The 13580-nt window shown below is 38.4% G+C and overlaps 1 protein-coding gene across 1 annotated transcript in view; it reads left to right on the forward strand.

Moving 5' to 3' along the window:
* Positions 1-13580, forward strand: part of csmd3b (CUB and Sushi multiple domains 3b) — a 1751526-nt gene that overhangs the window by 685606 nt on the left and 1052340 nt on the right. Inside the window, exon 4 of the mRNA XM_048529668.2 lies at positions 3837-4031. Within this exon, the coding sequence (XP_048385625.1) occupies positions 3837-4031 (195 nt within the window). The remainder of the gene's footprint in view (positions 1-3836; positions 4032-13580) is intronic.

Consider the following 13580-nt stretch of genomic DNA (forward strand, 5'->3'; position numbering starts at 1 on the left):
TTTGTGAGAGTTCAAATATTTAAAGAATGAGGAAGTCAAACAAGTAAAATCGTCAAACCCCTGACCTTTGGCACTGAAGAATTAAGAATTATTAACTCCTGTAGTAATAATGTCCACATGATGATTGCAAACACATTGTTGCAAATTTTCAGATCTTAGAAGAATGAATGAAAGTTTGAGTTAATTCAGGGTACACAGATTTGAATTCATGTCATTACCAACAACAGAAAAATGAAATAATTTACTGATGTATCAGCAGATGTCAATACAAAGGTAAAGAATGTGATTTCATTAAAGCTAACAGTGCTAAAAGAATTACTGAATTGGTTATTTTCTCTACAACCATCAAATTCTTCTGAAAATCATTTTGGGACAAACTTATTGAATATACCATTGGAGCTCAACTTGAAGAACATAAGCTCAAAGGAATTGTAGCAGGCCAGTGACATCTACAATTGTTTGTCTCTGGAACAACTATTGCAGTCATTAACAAGCTCAGTAGATCATCCAAAACTTGCATGTGACATGGATTGATTCACCCATTCCAAAGTTTAAACAATTATTTTATGTCTTTGATTCTACTGTTATGGCTTCTATTTAACAAGCATATGTTAGGAGACACTGTTGGCAAACTTCAGCAATATCTGTTTCTCTGAAACAAAAAAAAATTTTGGCAATTTTCTCATTTCTTTACAATGGTTCACTTCTCATCACCATTCACTTATCATTGGTTATATTAGCATTTACTTCACTTACCCCTGTCAATAGACAGGGTAGTTCATGATCTGCAGATGTCCCTCTCATTTTCTCATTAGATCAGTAAAACATTGTTACTATGGGTCTAGCACTCTCCTCCCATCTGTTGCCTGACCACATTAAGATTGTGCGCAGCTTTGTGAATATCTAGCTGTTTTGCAACTTATGTTCTGATCTATATTACTGCAGAATTTGCTACATACCCATCATTCCTATACTACTGGCTACAATTTCCATGATGTCCAGAGAAAATGGTCATAGCTGCATTTATCTAAGACTTTGTGCGTTTATCAATATCAATCTTCATCAATTGTCTTGAATAGTCTTCCTTCACCCATATACAATGTACAGAAAGGCCATTGGACTAACGAGTCAGAAATCCAGGCACCCAGAGAAATCTAAGGTGCAACACAATGCTCCAGACCAGCACCAGAAGAATAACTAACCAAGGAGCAATAACAAAGCTTTCAAAGCTCAATCATTGGAGTCTAATCTGTGTCAAGTCCCAAGAGGTAAACATTACTGTATGCAGACTTCAAACACCAAATGGATGCCATCAGAGAAAAAAAATGAAGCCTCAACATATGTACACACAATATAACCCAAAAGGAATGACAACTTGCTGTTTCTGTAAAAATTAGTGCCAGTGCAAATATCATCCTTTTAGGAAACTAGTATGGTGTAATGCAATTTACACACAATAAGCTAACCACCTATAATGGGTTTGACTTCCTATGCATTGACATTATTCATGACAATTAAATGCCAGTGTGGATTGTCCTTTTGGACACATGAAATCTTTTCCTATAATTAAAACAGTTGTACCTTCTTTCATTGGATTAACAGCATGCATGGGTCTATGTATTACAATGATCCATATGGCAACAAGCTCATCAATTACAACATCAAAGTTTTCAATCTCTGTGCCAGTGTGTCAATCAGTTAAGCATATGTATTATACAGTAACATCACTAAGTACAGAACTCAGATTATGGATGTAAATCTGTAACATAGTGGCATTGTAAATAACCACTTTTGATCTATATATGTTACATGGATTAACATATAGAAAACTACAAAATGTATCAATCTGACCACCTTTGAGCCATAAATAGGCTATGAGGTGCAACGTTTTCACATTGAAGATATTCATTATAGCAGACAAGTTAAAACAAATTGGTTTTTCACTCAATTCAATTAATGATTGGTCAGTCTTGAAAATTAAAATTAAATAGAAAATGGTTCCTGTTCTATGAGAAAAAGTATTTCAATGATACAGTAGATTACTAACATCCAGCAATTCTCTCCCGAGAGTCCTTTGTTATGTAACAATATACAATATCTGTAATTTGTAAATAAACAACTACAAATTATTTCTTCAGAGATAATGGGAACTGCAGATGCTGGAGAATCCAAGATAATAAAGTGTGAAGCTGGATGAACACAGCAGGCCCAGCAGCATCTCAGGAGCACAAAAGCTGACGTTTCGGGCCTAGACCCTTCATCAGAGAGGGGGATTAACAATCATAATGGAAACTAATTTTGTCATTTGATGATCACTTTGGATCATCTTGAATAGTCTTCCTTCACCCAGAAAGACAGGATCCAACATTTCATGCCATATACAATGTACAGAAAGGCCATTGGACTAACGAGTCAGAAATCCAGGCACCCAGAGAAATCTAAGGTGTAGCACAATGCTCCAGACCAGCACCAGAAGAATAACTAACCAAGGAGCAATAACAAAGCTTTCAAAGTTCAATCGTTGGGGTCTAATCTGTGTCAAGTCCCAAGCTTCACTGAAACTTTGTCGATGGAATGAAATGTAGTTTCCAAACAATTTTCAATTATGGAATGGGAAGAAAGCATTTGGAGATTTAATTATATTTATCTTCATTTAAGACCTAGCATAATCCTGCATAAAATTGTGTTGTGAAATTTTGGGCTGGGTTTTAGGGCTCCCAAACGGGACATATTTTCAGCATGGGGACTAAATATATCAAACTGTTAACCCCTCATCATATATGTGGGTAGCATTTCACTTTGTCACCCATGCTTACCACTACTAAGGCCCTTAACCACTCAGTTGGAATTACGGACTCAACATGGACATATTCTAAGAGATGTTGGCACAAGTGGTGTCACAGAAAGCTCCATTGATGTCACGGAAAGTCAGTGGTGTGACACAGGCAGTTGTAGATAGTTTTGCTGTTTGGTGAAATCAAGGAGGAAACACGATCCTAAATTTAGAGCTGTAGCCACCAGTGGACACCCCGCTGCAATCTGCATGTTTCAGATGGTCATGCTGAGCTATCCAAAATCTAGGGCTTCTTGGCAGGAAGTTCCCCATGACACTAATCCCGGGCATTGTTGTTTGGAAGGTATTGCATTAACCTTGTTCCATGGTAAATACAGACCACGAGCAATGTGCAAACAAAAACAAAAAGATATCACACACATATTAAAGACATTTTAGATGGTTACCAGTACGTTTTGGGGGAAGGGATCAACCAGGTTGGCTGAACAACACCATCTGACCCTGTCTGACACATTCCTGGTTCCTGCAATGCTTTCTTTGGACACTGGTTGAGATTGGCTGGGCACTGAAATCATTAAATGTCAGAGAGCAGGTAATTACTGTATTGCTTGCTTTGAAAGTGATGGAGAATAGTGAACCCATACACCATTATCGTCTAGCCCAAATTCAGGAATCAATGAACTAATGTGATTACATGGTTTACCTATGCAATCTGACACATCTTCATTCATAACTCAAACTTTGCACTGGTGACAGGTAAAGTGGGGAAGGTGACTGGAAAAGAAATGTTGCAAATTTCAGTTGTAATATTTAGAACATAATTTTGATCAGCAATATGACGTCTTCCCAAGCAGTGAGACAGGGAGGTCTAATTTATTGAAGAAATAGAGAAAAAAAATTGACAATGCAAAATTTTTTTTCCAATATTATATTTGAACCAACTTTTCACCATTGAAAGGCATGCCCAAATGTTCGTACAGGATGGATCAATTTGGAACATACAGTGAGCTTATTTTTCATTTTGTGTCTTTTTCTTCCACAGAATTACAAAGCAGTACTTGTGGAAATCCTGGTGTACCACATGGAGGCATTGTTCATGGCACAAGCTTTGATGTTGGAGACAAGATCACATACTCGTGTGTGCATGGTTATATTCTCGATGGACATCCTCAACTCACTTGCATGGCCAGCTCAGGGAATACAGCGTCATGGGATTTTCCTGTTCCTATTTGCAAGGGTATGTAAAATTAATTTCATCAATGCTACAGTTTACGAATTGAAAAATCTTGAAGAAATATCTAGTATTTACTGATGTTGTTTATTGTTGGCATTGCATTGATGTTGCTTTGTTTTCTTACATCAATTAATATCCTGCAAGAAAACTCCTTAGAAGTAAATCTCCTTACATCTGAAACATTTTGTCAGGTGTTGGCTGCTTTAGTTAAATATGGAATTTGAATCCTGAATCTACACTTGCAATTTGTTGCTGAGATTACATTGCTCTTATTTTATGTGAAGTGCTTCAAATTCCATATCTTGTGTGATAGTTATATTTGGGACCGTACCTTAGATAGATTAAACATAAACAATCAATGAAATAAAGAAACTGAAATTTAATAACATTGGAAATATTTCACCCAAAGACATAAAATGTTTTGTTATATGTTTTGAATATGAGTCCATTGCTTGTCTACACTTGTAAAACATAATTCTCACTTTTTGTGAGTTGGTAGTTTAAATTTTATGGGCAAGTTATTAATACCGTGATTTTTCGTAATTTAAACTAAATGCTTGTAATCTCTGAAAACATATATTCAGCTGGACATGATGAACATGATGAAAATGCTAATGTTTCCAAATTACTGGATCTTTTTTGAACCCAATTAAAAAATTCTTGCACATGGAACTGGTGCCTCAGTGACATGTCAAAAAGCAAATTATTTACTTATTTACACATGATGATGGGCTAGACCTCTGCAAACTTTTGATTTGTTTTGGCATTTTTATTTCAAGGAAATGTTGCATTGTTTGCAGACAGTCTCCTGAAAAAATAGCATTTCCCTAGTAATATGCTTAGAATAGAACATACGAACCAAGAGCAGAAGTAAGCATTTCAGCCTGCTGAGTCTGCTCTGTCATTTAATACAATCATGGCTGCTGTCACCTTGGCCTCAACTCTACTTTCCGGTCCACTTCCCATAAACTTTTAGCCTGTTACTAATTAAAGATCTGTCTCCTGTTTAAATTTATTCCGTGTCCCAACAATCATATTCTTGTCATTTTATTTTACAATGTGTTGCCAGAACACGAAAATAATGAAAGTTAGAGATGCATTATTATTAGAATCTTTGACATCTAGGAGTGGGTCATGTCAGTTAGTAGCATCAGCTCAAGTAGTATTTTTGACCAGCTAAATCTAAGCCAGATTTGGGCGATTGCTATTAGTGTCCTTATAAATGTAGCTTCCAATGTAATGAAGATTTGTAATCTTTCATTAATATTTTTAAACAGAGGGAAACCTATTCAATTACATCCATTCGTATTTGGATGTTATCTTGTGGATCATTTGAACACACAATGTCTCACACTGTATGCAACAACATAGCCATACAGAATAGAACGAAAAATGTAGCTCTTCTCTTTGGTATTCACAACTTAAAACACATCTACAATGGCTAATGTTCGTGCAACTGAGTTATAATACCATCCAAGGCTGCTTAGGAACAGTTCCACCAGACTCTGTAGCAGTCTGGAAAAATTTACATTAGCCTAGATTGTTCTTCATGGAATTGAATATGTATTTGTAAATCTTTGAGAATATCAACTAAAAATTACTTAGGTCCTGCCTGTACTGAAAGATCCCAATTCAGATGTATGTCACTGCAGCCTTTTGTTACTATTATTGTATTGGAGAGATGGAAACTCATTATTTTCTGTTTTATTTTAAATGGTAACAGAAATGATAAATCAACTATGAGACATATTGTTTATTTTGTCTGTCTCTCATCACAAAAATGGAAGTGTTGTTAGATTGAATGATCTAGCCCACATTTGTATTCTCTATTTTAAATTTGACCTATTATGCTGGATTTGTTATTGAAAATTAAAGCACCTTATGTAATTGGCAAAACTTGCTTTCATAAATCTAGGGTGGCAAAGTTTTGCACCTTTGTAGTTTTATTTTTTGACACTCCAGCTGTCATTTTTGATGTGAGATGCCTACTCACACACTCTCACATACACACTTCCTGTCTCATTCACTCTCTCTCACAATATGTCTATCTATCTCTATCTCTATCTCTCTTCTGATGGGATGTCATTTGATGTACAACCCGAATGCTCTAGCTCAGACCTTCTCTTACCTTTAAACAAATGAACTTGCGTTCAGCAGCAGGAAGGATTCCACTGCCTCTGCTATTAAAAGGGGTCATTAACTATTTTCTGGTTGTTTGCTAATTGATTCCTGCTGGCTGTTGCTAAACCTGTAGAAATTTGATGAGTATTCTATTCCTATTTCATATGATTCATTCAATTGAGAGTGGTGTTGCACATGATGAAGCTCAGAGACTCCAATGACACCACTTTTTACAGTCATAGATGGAGTAGTCACCATCCTGCTTTGTCAGCAGCATAACAAAGTTTGAAGCTGGATGGACACAGCAGGCCAAGCAGCATCTCAAGAGCACAAAAGAAGGGTCTAGACCCAGAACGTCAGCTTTTGTGCTCCTGAGATGCTGCTTGGCCTGCTGTGTTCATCCAGCTCCACACTTTATTATCTTGGATTCTCCAGCATCTGCAGTTCCCATTAGCACTTGTCAGCAGCGTGACAGGTATTGAATAGAAGCAAACAGAAGGGCACAGTTCTGAAGAAAAGAGTCAGGGTGGACTCAGAACGTTAATCCACAGATGTTGACAGACCTGGTCAGTTTCTCTGACATAGTCGGAACTGCAGATGTTGGAGAATCTGAGATAATAAGGTGTACAGATGGGTGAACACAGCAGACCAAACATCATCAGAGGACCAGGAAAGTTGATGTTTCAGGCCTAGACCCTACTTCAGAATAAAAAAGATTTTCTTTTCTGAAGAAGGATCTAGGCCCGAAACATTAGCTTTCCTGCTCCTCTGATGATGCTTGGCCTGTTATGTTCGTCCATCTCTACACCGTGTTGTCTCTGATGAGTTTCTCCAACACTTTCTGTGGTCTTTTTCTACAAAAGAGAACAAACTGTTCAAAGAAGGTAGAAGAGGGAGAAATGAACCCTTAGAAAAAAAGCCATGCCCACACTGAAATTCCAAGGATCCATTCTTATACCTCAAGTGAACAAGAAACAGAGCATAAAATCTCTATTTTATGAAGGAGATAATCACTGAAAGCTGCGCCTGTTTTAGGAAGACTTGAAGCCTTAGAAGCAAGTCAAAGCTGTTACTCTTCGAGGGAAGGTTCAGAATTGTCAGGAATCTAGGTAAAATATGGAGAGAGGAACCAGTCCGACTGATGGAAGGGTTAGGAATCAAAGGCATTGATTTAAAGATAATGGCAAAAGAAGCAAAGGCAGCATTACAAAGCTTGTTTGTTTTTTGTCTGTGTCCAGAATGAGTAAGACTCATTGCTTCAGAGAGCAGTAAAGGCAGATTCAAACACAGTTCTCAAAAGAGATTTGGATGATTACCTGAGGAGAAAATCATTAAAGGGACAGAGCAATCGTGAGAAGGAGGACCAGCTGGTTTAATACTATTAAGTGAATTCCAAGGCTGTTTCAGAGGGCATTTGAAAGAGAAGCGTATTAATGGGGGTCTTGAAAGAGAAACATGCAAACATAGGTAAGATTGGAAGGTTCCAAGATAATAAAATGTGAGGCTGGATGAACACAGCAGGCCAAGCAGCATCTCAGGAGCACAAAAGCTGACGTTTCGGGCCTAGACCCTTCTAGGCCCGAAACGTCAGCTTTTGTGCTCCTGAGATGCTGCTTGGCCTGCTGTGTTCATCCAGCCTCACATTTTATTATCTTGGATTCTCCAGCATCTGCAGTTCCTATTATCTAAGATTGGAAGGTTTCTTTCCTGAATGGCATTAGTGAGCAAGATGGACTTTGCAATAATTTTCAGCGGTCTCATGATCATTATTAATTAGATTAACATTTTATGCCCGATTCACCAATTAACTAAATTTCCCAGAGGTTTTCGTGTAGTTTGAAATCATGTCTCTGATATATTAATTATTAAATAATTAAGAATTAAAACAAATTGTCCAGCGACATTAACCTGATGTGTGTATTGTAGCACTTATTACTTGTGTTGTTTTATATACAGACTTAATAACTTATATAGAAAAGACAGTAAATCCTCTTTATTCTGGTCATACGTTCATGTTTACTTTTCTGCTTTTTTTTATGTCTGTGCTATGCTCAATAGTACATGTCAGTTTTATTGGCTCTCGTACAATTATTGTTATAAACCTATTTCTTGCACCTGATCATCTGGTACAGAGACTTCTTCCAATTATTTATTGTTCAAAGCAAAAGGCAGCAAAATAAACTCTTCCTGATGGAAATTATCTGATTAACATAGTAGACTAAATGTGCTTTAGCTTTTGATTTAAAAAATATAACCTATCAGCATATTTTAAAATAAGGTACGAATTTCACCGGATTTTGATTCGAATTTAAAGAGCAATTAAACGCTGTTTGACCTCTCCATGCATAATTCTCTCATAAAATAATTGAATTCTGACTGGTTTGAGCTTTTGCATACTTAACATGAAAATTATGTATTAAATAATGTAACACATTCTTATATAAGTCCATTTGTCAAAAAAGCTGGTGCAATTAATCTGAAATACAAAAAAAATTGCATCCATATCTATTTGAGCCTTGCGCTTCTCTGTATGCAAATTTTAAGAGACTTGTATTTCATTGGCTCCAGTTTAACGTCTGAAATTACTAAATGTGAAATGGATTGTTAAATTGGTGATTAATATGTAGCACGTGGGAATAAAAATCACCACTCATGAAGTTTCAGGAAGTACTAATTAAATAGGCAGTTTGCGTTCATTGCTGGCAAAAGGTTAGCCTGACGTCAGTGGTGGGAAAGATGCTGGAGTCAGTTATAAAAGATGAAATTACGACTCATTTGGATAGCAGTAACAGAATAGGCCAGAGTCAGCATAGATTTACGAAGGGGAAATCGTGCTTGACTAATCTTCTGGAATTTTTTGAGGATGTATCTATGAAGATGGATAAGGGAAAGCCAGTGGATTTAGTGTACCTGGACTTTCAGAAAGCCTTTGCTAAACTCCCGCATAGGAGATTGGTGAGCACAATTAGGGCACATGGTATTGGGGGCAAAATACTGAGTTGGATTGAAAATTGGCTGGCTGACAAGAAGCAAAGAGTAGTGATAAACGGGTCCCTTTCAGAATGGCAGGCAGTGACCAATGGGGTACCACAAGATTCGGTGCTGGGACCGCAGCTGTTTACGATATATAAATGATATAGACGAAGGCATTAGAAGTAATATTAGCAAATTTGCTGATGACACAAAGTTGGGTTGCAGTGTGAAATGTGAGGAGGATGTTATTAGAATACAGGGTGACTCGGACAGGCTAGGTGAGTGGACGGATGCATGGCAGATGCAGTTTAATGTGGATAAATGTGTGGTTATCCACTTTGGTGGCAAGAACAGGAAGGCAGATTACTATCTCAATGGAGTCAAGTTCGGTAAAGGGGAAGCACAACGAGATCTAGGTGTTTTTGTACATCAGTCAATGAAAGCAAGCATGCAGGTACAGCAGGTAATGAGGAAAGCTAACAGCATGCTGGCCTTCATCACAAGAGGAATTGAGTAGAGGGCCAAAGAGGTCCTTCTGCAGCTGTACAGGGCCCTGGTGAGACGGCACCTGGAGTATTGTGTGCAGTTTTGGTCTCCCAATTTGAGGAAGGACATTCTTGCTATTGAGGGAGTGCATTGTAGGTTCACAAGGTCAATTCCTGGAATGGCGGGACTATCATATGTTGAAAGATTGGAGCGACTGGGCTCGTATACTCTTGAGTTTAGAAGGATGAGAGGGGATCTGATTGAGACGTATAAGATTGTTAAGGGATTAGACACTGTGGAGGCAGGAAGCATGTTTCCGCTGATGGGTGAGTCCAGGACCAGAGGGCACAGTTTAAAAATAAGGGGTAGGCCATTTAGAACAGATTTGAGGAAAAACTTCTTCACCCAGAGAGTGGTGGATATATGGAATGCTGTGCCCCAGAAGGCAGTGGAGGCCAACTCTCTGGATGCTTTCAAGAAAGAGATAGACAGAGCTCTTAAAGATAGTGGAATCAAGGGTTATGGGGATAAGGCAGGAACAGGATACTGATTGTGGATGATCAGCCATGATCATAATGAATGGTGGTGCTGGCTCGAAGGGCTGAATGGCCTACTCCAGAAAATATTGTCTATTGTCTATTGACTAATTGTCTAAAACTGAGTTGTGAATCCAATCAACATAAATATTGATTCAGAGACAGTAGGAACTGCAAATGCTGGAGAATCTGAAATAACAAGGTGTAGAGCTGGATGAACACAACAGGCCAAGCAGCATCAGAGGAGCAGGAATGCTGATGTTTCGGGCCTAGACCCTTCTTCAAAAATGGGGGAGGGGAAGGGGGTTCTAAAATAAATTGGGAGAGAGTGGAAGGTGGACAGAAGATGGGTAGAGGTGAAGATAGGTGGAGAGGAGTTGCAGCGAGAGAGAGAACCACTGAGGTTTTTTCCGAGGGCGGAGGGTAACTTCTTTACATTGTTATTTTTTTCCACCAGCTTAGAAATTTATGACTAAAGTTAGTCACAAAAATTGTGACCTCAATTTTTGCAATCCTAGCAAGTGTCTCCAGCTTTAGTCAAAATGATGCTGGAGCCCAATTTTGGGATCCCCTTCCCTTGTCCTGATGTATACATTTTCAACAGGTTGTGATGTAATTGACACATTCATGGTTCATAGAGGCTGCTAAACTAGTCAAAGTGCAGCCATCTTCAATTCAATGGGATGACTAAAACAGGCCCTCAGATCTTCTCAGGAAAAATATGAATTTTTCAGAGTCATCTGCCTGAGATTAAATGCACTTTGGTGTTCTTCAAAGTAGACATGAATGTGTTCCAGAAGTGGACCAACTTATTAAAACTATCAAATCAATTATATTTGATCTAATTTTAAAAAAAGGAACTGACTGAAGCTTTAATAATATCGGGGGGCGCTTGACATTTCACTGCGATATGGAGGGTTTGTAGGTTTGTGGGTGACATGAGATTGCTTGGTTTGGCATGGTTAGGGCATGGGGAGTGTATGAAGTTGAAGGAGAGTGAGATGGGGCCGGGTAGTTTTATTTGTTTGTTTCTTCGTTTTTGCAACTAGAATAAAGTCCCAGTTCACCGAGGGGGGCCTCTCTCAATTACTGCTTCCACAGCTTCTGTTGTAGCCCTCACACTCTTTTTCTGGGGGCAACAAGCAGATTGGCTGTTAACACCAGTCCCACAGCCAAAATAGAACATCCGGAGCACTTTCTTTTGATTCGAGTTTGTGAAGTCAAGCATTTTCCCATCTTGGAAACAAAAATTCAACTGATATGCTTGATTTATATGAGGCATATATCGAAAATCTATTGTGATCAGAGGTAATGGGAACTGCAGATGCTGGGGAATCCAAGATAACAAAGTGTGGAGCTGGATGAACACAACAGGCCAAGCAGCATCTCAGAAGCACAAAAGCTGACGTTTCGGGCCTAGACCCTTCATCAGAGCTAGACCCTCTGATGAAGGGTCTAGGCCCGAAATGTCAGCTTTTGTGCATCTGAGATGCTGCTTGGCCTGCAGTGTTCATCCTGTTCCACACTTTGTTATCTTGAAAATCTATTAACTGGCTCATTCTGTGGGGACTAGGAGACACAGATGTCAAGGTTTTGGAGAAGAGATGCATGGATGATTTTAGAAAAAAGATATTTTAATAATAGTAAACGGTAATCATTTGGAGTTTGCTGCTTAAAAGGGTAGTGGAATCAGAGACAATAAATCATTTCAAAATAAAGTCGAATGGGCACTTGGAAAAAAAAATTGCCAGGCCACAGGGATTGAACATTGAAATAAGATTTCCTGAATTGCTTTACAAAAAGGTTGGTGTAGGTTTGATTAGATGAATTGCTTTCTTCTATGTAAAAATAGCTCTGACATAACGTATATGAATAAAGTATGTACTTACAAACAAACGAGCCACATTTTTGTGTTTAAAATGTGTATGATTTGTATTTCTGTGAGACATGGTGGCTCACTGGTTAGCACTGCTGCCTCACAGTGCTAGGGACCCATGTTCCATTCCGCTCGTGCCTCTCTGAAGTTTGCACAAATTCCCTGTATTTGCGTATGTTTCCTCTGGGTGCTCTGGTTCCAAGATGTGGAGGTTAGATAGACTGGTCATGCGAAATTGTTCACAGTGTGTATGAATGCATGGACTGGCCTTGGAAAATGCAGGGTTACAGGGATAGGTTAGATGGGTGGACCTGGCTGAAATGCTCTTTGGAGGGATTGGTACAGACTTGATAGGCTGAATGGCCTGATTTCTCACTAATTCTAAGCCTCACGTGAATCCCGAATGTGATTGCATGTTGTTGTCTGAAACGACTCTGGCAGCTAAAGATTACTTGCATACTGTAGACTGAGCACTCTTGACGTATGATAAATTGGTACAAGAAACGTATATCATGATATTGGTTAAGTTTGTCTGAAACTTGAAAATTCAGAACATGTAAACCATAAATATTAGCGTTTCTAAAACAGGTTTTCTCAGGAGGTTGGAGACACAGAATGTAAAATAGTCTGAGAGATAAGTCTAGAAACACTTGCTTTGAAATAAATCCAGACAGGTTGTGTGAACGGGGAATGGATAAAGACAGCTAGATATGCACAATGAATCCAGAAAACAAAAGAGTGAAATAAGAGAGGCAAGCATCCAAACAGATGGATGGGAAAGAAAAACTAACAACAGAGAGACCTTTGTAAGATCGATTATTACTTGGGTAATTGTTGCGATACAGCAACAATTACAGAAAAGCAAGCACGATTAACGGGTGAATGACTGAAGCCTCTCACTGTGGGATTTAGTTTTCTGAAAACCTAGTCATCTTTTTCCTCAAGCTGACATTTCAGTACGGTTTGCAATGCTTGCCTTCTGTTCTCTCAGCCAGTGAATGTTGGAACAAGTTTCTAATCGTTGACTAGCCGCTGGCTAAGCAATTGGTAAGCCTTACTCCAACAACTCTGTTGTGGTAAATGAAAGTTTGAATTAAATTGGTGAGCAGAGCACATGTTAATGTCCAAAGCAGTTATTGGAGTAACCAACTGGAAACTTTGTCTTTCATGAGCAGATTGAATGCAGAATGCGGTCATTCAGAAACAACTTATTATTCTCAAATAATTTGTATTTGTGCAGCATTTTTTCAGACAACGCGCCCTAAAACCCCTGCAGCCCATGAAGTGACCTTGCTCACATTCTCCTTGACCTTTGATATGATTCACCATACCACTGTCCTCATGGAAAAGGAGTAAAGTTTTCTGAACCCCTTCTTAAAACAAAATAACGCTTATTCCCAAATCATGATCAACAATATAGTTCATAAGATTATAAGATGTAGGAACAGAAGTTGGCTGTTTGGCCCATTGAATCCACTCCACGTTCAATGAGATTATAGCCAATCTGATAATCCTCAACTCCACCATCCTGCCTTTTAGATGATAACACTTATTGATGAA

Source organism: Stegostoma tigrinum, chromosome 5 (assembly GCF_030684315.1).
Source record: "Stegostoma tigrinum isolate sSteTig4 chromosome 5, sSteTig4.hap1, whole genome shotgun sequence".
In the NCBI taxonomy this organism is placed as follows: domain Eukaryota; kingdom Metazoa; phylum Chordata; class Chondrichthyes; order Orectolobiformes; family Stegostomatidae; genus Stegostoma; species Stegostoma tigrinum.